Source organism: Solanum lycopersicum, chromosome 7, assembly GCF_036512215.1.
Source record: "Solanum lycopersicum chromosome 7, SLM_r2.1".
Lineage (NCBI taxonomy): Eukaryota > Viridiplantae > Streptophyta > Magnoliopsida > Solanales > Solanaceae > Solanum > Solanum lycopersicum.
Genome location: NC_090806.1, coordinates 15597047 through 15607355, shown reverse-complemented (window position 1 = coordinate 15607355; position 10309 = coordinate 15597047). Strand labels below are relative to the sequence as shown.

At 31.1% G+C, this 10309-nt stretch overlaps 1 protein-coding gene across 1 annotated transcript; it reads right to left on the bottom strand.

Annotated features, from left to right (window-relative positions):
* Positions 1 to 1245, bottom strand: LOC101244784 (uncharacterized). The gene has a single exon (XM_004243050.1). The coding sequence runs from the start codon at positions 1243 to 1245 to the stop codon at positions 1 to 3; it is 1245 nt and encodes a 414-aa protein (XP_004243098.1).
* Between the last annotated feature and the right edge of the window lie 9064 nt (positions 1246 to 10309).

Sequence of the window (10309 nt, the reverse complement as noted above, 5' to 3'; positions counted from 1 at the left end):
TTACACATGTTTTTTTGGTTCATCACCCTCTGCTATCATAACCTGCCAATAACCTGCCCTGAGATCAAGTTTCGTGAACCAGCATGCCTTACTTAACTTGTCCATCAAATCTTGCACCAACGGAACCGGATACTTGTTCTTTATAGTTGCCTTGTTCAGCGCCCGGTAATCTACACACATTCGCATCGCCCCGTCCTGTTTCTTTTGAAATAAGACAGGAGCACCATATGGGGCCTTAGATGGCTGAATCAATCCGGCATCCAACAACTCATTCAATTGTTTGCGTAATTCAACCAATTCCTTAGGAGCCATAGGATAAGGAGCCTGTACAGGAGCAATCGTACCAGGCAGCAACTCAATCTTATGATCAATATCCCTCCTTGGTGGTAATTTATTTGGTAATTCAGGTGGCATAACATCAGCATACTGTTTAAGCAATTCAGCAACACAATCAGGCACTTCCATTTTCACATCAGGTTTCACTTCAACCAAGGCAGCAAGTATAGTGTCATCACCCTTCTTCAGCCCTTTGTCGATTGACATAGCAGACAACAACATTCCCTTGTCTTTCTTCTTTGCAACTTTATTAATGTTCCCAAATGGATAAACACCTTTGAGAAATCCAGCATTGCTTCCATTCATAACCATCACTCCATCTAAGTGAGGAAACGGAACAAACTGGATTTTTCTTAGGAAATCAATCCCAAGTATGATTTCAAAGTCACCAAGCGGCATCACCATCAAGTTATGTTTTCCCACCCAACTTTTCGTCGACATAGACACACCATAAGCCATGCACACAATGGCTTGTGCCTTAGCATTGACTGTTTTGACGTAGGAAGGGCTTTTAGACAACTTAAGCCCCAATTTTGTAGCAATTTTCACATCTACAAACGTATGAGTGGCCCCTCTATCAACCATTGACATCACACGTTGTTCTTTCACTATCATTTCTATATGAATTAAGGAAGCATTTGGATTCGAAGTGCTAGAGATTTCTCCAACATTATTAATCCCTGTAATATGATTGAAGGACAATCCCAATGGGTTCGCCATTGCAGCCACGATTTCTTCATCCTCCTCCCTTTGATTCATACTTCCAGCAAGCAAAGCATTCACTTTTTCCCGATTTGGACAAGATTTGTCCAAATGAGGACCACCACAAGTCCAACAACCCTTAGAATTACCATCTTTATTCTTTAGTCTGTCTTTCCCATCCTTCGTCTGTGCCTTTCCTTTTGTCATTTGTATTGTCCTTACGACTATCATTTTTCCATTCCCCTTTCTTATCATTATTTTTCTTAGTTTTTGAAGTGGAGGGGACATCTGTCAAAGGACAAGTCGTCCGGAAATCAACCAATGAATCTGCAGCAGCAATTGCCCTAGACAGATCTTTAACATTCTTCCTCCTGAGTTCGTTTTGAGCCTAGCCTTTCATACCCAAAATGAAGTTGTGTAATTTATCCTCATCAGACATATTCTGTATGTCTAACATCACAGAGGTAAATTCTTTAATGTATTCCCTCACTGAACCCGTCTGCCTTAGCCTTTTCAATTTATCCCTTGCAAACCAAGATGCGTTGCTAGGAAGAAATTGATCACGCATTTCTTTTATTAACTTATCTCATGTATCAATTCTAGGACGACCAGCACTTGCATCATCTGCACTTTGAGTCCTCCACCAAGGTTTAGCATCACCTGCCAAGTACATTGTGGTAATAATTAACTTGTCGGCGTCAGGCACCCTTGCAGCAGTGAAATACCGTTCCATGTCTCAAATGAAATTTTCCAGTTATTTAGCACTTCTTGTGCCATTAAAGGCCTTGGGTTCTGGAATTTTAACCTTAGATGACTCCACACGATTTGAACTCAACGTAGCCACAGCTCGACACAATACAACGAGCTCTGCACAAAGGTTCTCATTTTCCTTCTGCAGTCCCTCAAGTTTTTGCGTAGTTGTGGTACGAATATCCAAGATTTCAGTGATATGATTATCAACATTCTGTCGATATACACCAATCTCCCCCTGAACATTCTCAGCGTCAAGTCTCAAATCAATGACTTGTGTAAATAAATCCACAAACGTAGGGTCTCCCAAAATATCTTCAGTAAACCCAACGAAGGATTCAATTTTTCGTGCTAGTTCCCACAGTTCTGCGTTCTTCACCATCGTTCAACCGTGCTCTGATACCAATTGAAAGAGGGTCGATTTATTTTTATCGCACACCACTCTAGGTAGTCTTACAAACGTCTGTAACACTCAGCCTACTTACACCCACGAAATTGACTAAGTATAGAAATACTTAAACAACAAACTCAAACAGCAAGCAGAATTTACAAGAACCTGTCCCAACCTTTATTAATCTGTAATTAATACAAAGGAATGCTTCACGAATTAGTCTAAGGCTAAAAACACTCTGTCTAAGCCTTAGACGAATTTCCACCTTTAAACAAAAATTCTGCACAATGGCAGTTACATGCGGCAGTTACAAATGACACTTGTCCGACACTTGTCATCACAGGGTTCAAAACTAACTTTCCAACAGCTATATTTCTAACAGATAGAATCTAATTCAAATTACATTCTTATCTACACGAAATACTAATATTCTAACACTTAGAATATTTCATGCTTCATTCCAACACTTAGAATATTTCTGCCAGCTTCCAACACTTAGAATATTTTAGCTGTCTTCCAATACTTAGTTTTATTTTACCAATTCGGGTGAACTGCCTTTGTTCTTGACATTGTCAAGTCTTCACAGCTTTGCCTTATCAAGTCAACATGCTGTCTTGCCAATGCCCTTAGCCCGCACGTAAGCCATGCACATTCAAGCTGCCTTGCCAACACCCAAGCACCTTGAACTTGTGTTGCAGTTGTTTTTCCCTCATCCGTGTCAAGACCAATGCCCAAGTCGTTGACATGTCTGCACGTAGTTAGATCAAGTAGTTTGCGGGTCTAACAATCAGCTACAAGTGTCACTTCAAAACATTCAAATCTTTTAAAAGTCTTTCCACATAATTTTCTTTAGACAACATTATACCATCTTCATTCCTTATTATCTTAACTCTCAAAATAATATTTACTTCACCCAGATCCTTCATATCAAAATTAGTAGACAAAAATAATTTGATACTAATCACATAATTTTAAACTTGCATATCTAACATATAAACATATTATCACATATCATTGCCTACCATTTCAGTATAAACACATTTATCCACTTCAAAAAAGAAAAAAATGTCTTTCAATAAGACTTGATCTAATTTTTCATGCCACTATTTAAGAGCTTGTTTTAGACCACATAGAGATTTAATTAACTTACGAACTTTATTTTCTTGACCATGAATAATACATCATTTAGGTTGAACCATATAAATTTCTTCTTCTAAATCACCATTTATAAAAAGCTGCTTTTACATTCATTTGGTGAATAAAAAACTTGTGAATTGATGTTAAGACAATTAACATTCGAATAGAATAAATTCTCATCACTGGTGCAAAAGTATCAAAGTAATCAATATTTTGTTTTTGAGAAAATCCTTTAGCTACTAACCGAGCTTTATATTTATCTATAGATTCATCATGATTAAGTTTTCTTTTGAAAATTCATTTACAACCAATAGGTTTTGCACGAGGAGGTAAGTCAGTCAAAATCCATGTTTTATTTTTCATAATTGAATCAATTTCCAATTTTATCGTCTCTTTTCAAAATTTAGCATCAGAAGAAAATATAACTTCAAAATAATTTAATGGTTAATTATCAACAAGAAAAGTTTAAAAATCATTTCCATAAAAATAATATTCTTTTCTTGGCCTTTTTCTCCTTCACAGTTCCTCAATATTTGAGTTATTCTCATTATTTCTTTTAATAGGTGCATGATAAATTTTATCACAAAGTGAAAAAATATGTTTAAAAAATTCAAAATTCTTTGTCTCAATAAAGTATTTCAATCAAGCAAATCACTTTTAAAAATAAGAAAACTATATGCAACATTATGTTCAGCATATCCAATAAATAAACAATTAATCAACAATTTTAAAACCTATTTGATTGCATGCTTTAGAATTATATTTTCTTCTTTCAAGGTTCAGGCAAAAGAACTTTAGCAAAACACCCTCACATTTTTAAATATTTCAAATTAGGTCTTATAACTTTTCCACAATCCAAAAAGAGATTTAGTAGTTCTTTTATGAGGATTCTATTTTGTATGAGAAATGCAGATGATATTGCTTCACCTATAAATTATCAGAAGCATTAGAAATAATTAACATAGAATTTATCATTTCTTTTAAAGTATTATTTTTCCTTTTTATCTACTCCATCACACTTAGGTTAACAAGGCGGGTTACTTCATGAATAATTTCTTCGTTTTCACATAAAGCATTTATAGATATAAATTCTCCATCTTTATCAGATCAAATTCTTTTGATTTTCATATCAAACTGATTTTCAACTTCAGACTTATAAGAAATAAAAGCATATCAAATGCATCATCTTTATTTCTAAGTAAATACAACATAGTAAATCTGAAAAAGTCATCAATAAAAGTTACCAAATATTTTTTATCATCTCTAGTCATAATCTGTTATAAATCACCAAATTAGTGTGGAGCAAAGACAATAATTCAATTTCTCTACTTACTCAAAAAATAACTTTTTAGTAATTTTAACTTCAGCACATATTTCGCATTTATTAAAATTAATTTCTAAATCAGGTATTAAATCAAGAGACTGCAAGTTCATAATATATGAGACATTAATATGTTATATTGTAGCTTGTTATAAAGAAACATGCAAAAGCAAATACAATTTTAATATAATCATCAAAATTATTTAAATTTAAATCACGTATTAAATTTTGAAATCGCATACTTTTAATATATGACACATTAACATGTCGTAATCTAGCATGCCATAATGAAATAGGTTCTATCATGTAAGCAGCGAAATTATCATAAAATATTAAGCATAAATAAGTTATAGTCACAAAACTCATTGCCCACACATATATTATTTTAGTCAATATGACCTCATTATTTTCAAAAGAAATTTCATTCCACATTTTGCTAATAATCCCACAAGAATCAAATTAATTTAGATACTAGGGACAAGCAATACATCACTGAATGTCAAAATTTTACCAGATGTGAGCTTGAGAAGAATTTTTTCTTTTTCAAGAAATTTAATTGTCCTTGAGCCACCAAATAATAATTTCTTCTCCTTTCCCAACTTGTGTGTATGACAAAAAATAATTTTTATTTATAAAAATGTACCTAGTAGCATCACCGTCTATCACTCAATTTCTTATATTGGCTACAACATTTATTTCTGAAATGACCGTATTAATCAGATCATTCGTTCAGCCAAATTTATTTTTAGCTTTAACGGGATTGTCATTTTAATATTCTTTTGCATTGAGGTGTATTTTTCATGAAAGTTATTTTATTAGTATTGAATCTGTAACCATGTTTATTTGCATATCTGTAATTTTCTTTACGGTAAGCCTCCGACAAAATTACTTAAACAATATTAGTTAGGGTAGCAACAATATCAGTCTCATCAATAGTTTCAGTATTTTCAGGACACATACCATCAAAAATTTTGGAACACATATTAGATGTCATAGTTTCTTAGATTGTTGGGAAAATATTAGAAATTTCACAACAACAACAACAACAATAATAATAATAATAATAATAATAATAATAAATAACTTTATTATTTATTAAAAAGTAATCCTGAAAATAAGATAAAAATTACTATGATAATATATAAATAATAGTGCAAAAAATAAATACTTGAATCGTGAATAACGTCCTAAAAATATTTCAACAGCGTAAAATATTTCTCCAAAATTAAAGAAGAACTTTCCTATCGTTAACAAATAGAGATAAAGTTAAATCAATAAATTAATTATCACCAATAAATTATTAGAGAAAAATAAAACAAATATTAACTTATTTAAATGGACCCAATTAGAAAAAGAAAAACTGAGAGACTGAGGAACTAGGCAGAATTATTTCTTTGCACATTGAATTGCAGATAAGAAGAAATGTATTTAAATAGGGAAAGAGTTGTCGGCAAGTTGACAAGTGGAAAACCACTAGTCCAAAATATTCTCATGCAAAATGACACATAAAGTATGTGTTGTCAAAACTCTTGCCATGATCATTTTAAAAAATTCTATTGAAATGATAACATTTTTCCTAAAATAGATTGTTGGGAAAATATAAGAAACTTTACAACAACAATAATAACAATAACAATAACAATAATAACAATAATAATTATCAAAAGTGGCCATGAAAATAAGAGAAAAATTACTACGATAATATAGTACATAAAATGAATAAATACTTGAATTATGCTGGACAATATTCAAAGAAACTATTTCAATAGTGTAAAATATTTTCCTAAAATTAAACGAGTGCTTCCTTATCTTTAATAAATAAAGATTACAGGAACCATCAAATTAAGTATCATCAGCAAATTATTTAGAGAAATTAAAATAATAAAATTAAAATTAATTAACTTTAAAATTGAGAAGATGTAAAGAGAGAGAAGCAAAAACGCGAGAGTATATGTTACTCACTCAATTGAAAAATCGTTAAACTTTTTTATAGGCAAATGGAGTTGTGGTTATATTGACAAGTGGTCATGCCACTTATCCAAGTTCTTTCATGCATGTCTTCCAACCTTTTCAACTCTTAAAAACAATTGCAAAATAATTTAATTATTTGGTTTTGTAAATAAATTTACAAATTTATCTTTTGAAATAAAATATTTTACTTACAATCCCCCACTTATTTCAAAAGATTTTTATAAAATCATAACTTGCTCGATCTTCAAGATAAAATGCAATAGATTTGGTGTCTTTCGAATCATGAAAAGAAAAACTTAAATTGATAAAATTTAATTTACAGAATTGCTTGTGAAATATAATATTTCTATGAACCGAATAATTCTAATTGTAAATAAGTGACTTTATCAATCACATTTTGACCACATTAATTTTACTGTTCAACGGGATTTTGCGCTTATAAGCCATGCACGTGTCTGGTATTCATGAGAGTTCTAGAGACTATGCCAAAGTCTCATAGGAGCGACCATACTCCTACTCTCATATAGGTGAATTCATCAAGTTGACAGTGCTTTAAATACTCCTTCCTTAATTAAGGATTATGAATTTATTAAGAGTTAATAAGTCATCCCTCATTTTTAGTAGCAGTTTCAAACACTCTCAGTTAGTGCGCAGAGCTAATATCGACTTGTTATTACCCATATGGACCTACTTCATGGGATCTTTTCATCTCTATTGGCTAATAATTGGCCTTAGATACATTTTTATTGAGGTTTGAAGAATTAATTTTCTGTCCACGGGTTTTGTCGGTGAATCGGCCAAATTTAATTCTGACATTACATAATCAATTGCAATTATTCTATCTTTCAGCAGCTACTTAAAGATATCATGCCTCAATTCATGTGTCTGATCTTACAACTATAAAATTCATTCTTTGCAATATCAATTTCGGCTTCACAATCTAGTGTAAAAACACATGAGACAATTCATCCTTATCAAAGAGATCAACGGTTCATCCTTTATCAAGAAATAAAAAATTCATCCTTCATTGAAGGGATCAATAATTCTTCCTTCATCGAAGGGATCAACAATTTGTCCTTCATCGAAGGGATCAATAATCCATCCTTCATCAAAGGGATCATCAGTTCATCTTTTATCAAGAAATCAAAAATTCATCCTTCATTGAAGGGATCAATAATTCATCCTTCATCGAAGGAATCAACAATTTGTCCTTCATCGAAGGGATCAATAATTCATCCCTCATCATAACAATTCATTCTTCATCAAAGGGATCAATAATTAGTCTTTCTTCAAAGGGATCAATCATTCATCCTTTATCGAAGGGATCAATAATTTGTCCTTCATATCAAAGAGATTGATTGACAATTCATTCTTCATTAAAGTGATATTCGCTAAAAATTTTCTTAGCCATTCAGCCTCAGAACCAGCTAGCTCCAAAGCTAAAATCTCTGACTCCATAGTAGATCTAGCAATGATCATATGTTTACCTGATTTTCAGGATATTGCACTGCCACCTAAGGTGAACGCATATCCACTGGTGGATTTCGTCTCATATGAATCAGAGATCCATGTTGCATCACAGTACCCTTTTTAAGTATAAGCAAATTCACTGTACACAATATCATAATTCATGGTTCCTCTCTAATATTTCATTAGTCTATTCAACGCAAACCAATATTCGCTATTGGGATTCTGAGTATATCTACTCTATCTACAAACAAAGTAGGCAATATCAAGCCTAATAAAATTTATCAAATGTAATAGACTTTCAATAATTTGAGCATATTTAGACTGAGCATTTGGGTCACCATAATTCTTTTTTATTGGTGAGTTTATATCAAAAGGAGTGGCTACATGTATCAGCTCAAAATATTCAAAAAAAATTTAAAGAAGTCTTTCCACATAATATTCTTGTGACAACAATAATACTATCTTCAATCCTTATTACCTTAACTCCCAAAATCATAGAAACTTCACCCAGATCTTTCATATCAAATTAGTAGACAAAAATATTTTGATACTAATCACAATATTTAAACTTGTACCAAATATAAGCATGTCAACAACATATAAGTATATTATCATATAATCATTGTCTATCATTTTGGTATACACACATTTATCTAGTACAACAGAGATAAAATGTCTTTCAATAAGACTTGATATAATTTTTATGTCACTGCTTAGGAGCTTGTTTTAGGCCATAAAGAGATTTAATTAACTTACAAACTTTATTTTCTTGTCCATAAATAATACATCCTTCAAATTGAACCATATAAATTTCTTCTTCTACATCAACATTTAAGAAAGTTATTTTTACATCAATTTGATGAATAAAAAACTTGTGAATTGATGCTAAGACATTTAACATTCGAATAGAAGAAATTCTAGTCACTGGTGCAAATGTATCAAAATAAGCAATATTGAATTTTGAGAAATCATTTTGCTACCAACTAAGCTTTATATTTACAAATAGATCCATCAGGATTAAGTTATTTTTGAAAATCCATAGTTTGAACTAGGAGGTAAATTAGTCATAATGCATGTTTTATTTTTCATAATAGAATCGATTTCAATTTTTATTGTTTCTTTACAAAATTTAGCATTAGAAGAACATGTAACTTCAAATAATTTAATGGTTAATTGTCAACATGAAAAGAGAAATACTCTTTTTCTTGGCCTTTTACTCCTCCGCAATTTCTCAATATTTGAGGTATTCTCATTATTTCTTTCAACAGGTGCATGAGAAATTTTATCACAAAGTGAAAAATAATGTTCAAAAAATTCAGCATCTTTGTCTTAATAATAGTATTGCGATCAAACACATCACTTTTGATAACAAGAAATTTATATGCAACACTATGTTCAACATATCCAATAAGCAAGCAATTAATCAACAATTTTAAAACTTATTTAATTGCATGTTTTAGAATCATATTTTCTCTTTCTAGGTTCAGGCAAAAGAATTTTAGCAAGACACCCTCAGACTTTTAAATATTTCAAGTTAGATTTATCATCTTTCGACAATTCATAAGGAGTTTCTCCAGTACTTTCATGAGAAATTTTATTTTGTAAGAGACATGCAGATCATATTGTTTCACCCCATAAATTATCAAGAGCATTAGAACTAATTAACAAGGAATTCTTCATCACTTTCAAAGTTCTATTTTTCCTTTCAGATACTCATTAGACTCATGTGAATAAGACGAGTTATATAAATAATTCTTTCTTTTCATATAAAGCATTTAAAGATATATATTCTCCACCTCTATCAGATCTTATTCTTTTGATTTCCTACCAATATGATTTTTCAACTTCAGACTTATAAGCAATAAAAGCATCAAATGCATCATCTTTATTTCTGAGTAAGTGTAATTATGAAAAAATCACCAATAAAAGTCACACAATATTTTTTACCATCTCTAGTCATAGTCTATTTCAAATAATCCAAATCAGTGCGGATCAAAAACAATAACTCAGTTTTTCTATTTGTTAAAAACATGACTTTTTAGTAATTTTAGCTTCAACACATATTTCACATTTATCAAAATTATTTGAATCTAAATCAGGTATTTAACCAAGAGACTGCATATTCTTTATATATGATACATTAAATATGTTATAATGTAGCTTGTTGTAAAGAAACATGCAAAAACAAATACAACTTTAATGTAATCATTAAAATTATTTAGATTTAAGTC

Bases quoted from the DNA above. Each gene is read 5' to 3' on its own strand.
- LOC101244784 (XM_004243050.1), bottom strand. From the start codon at position 1,245: ATGACAAAAGGAAAGGCACAGACGAAGGATGGGAAAGACAGACTAAAG.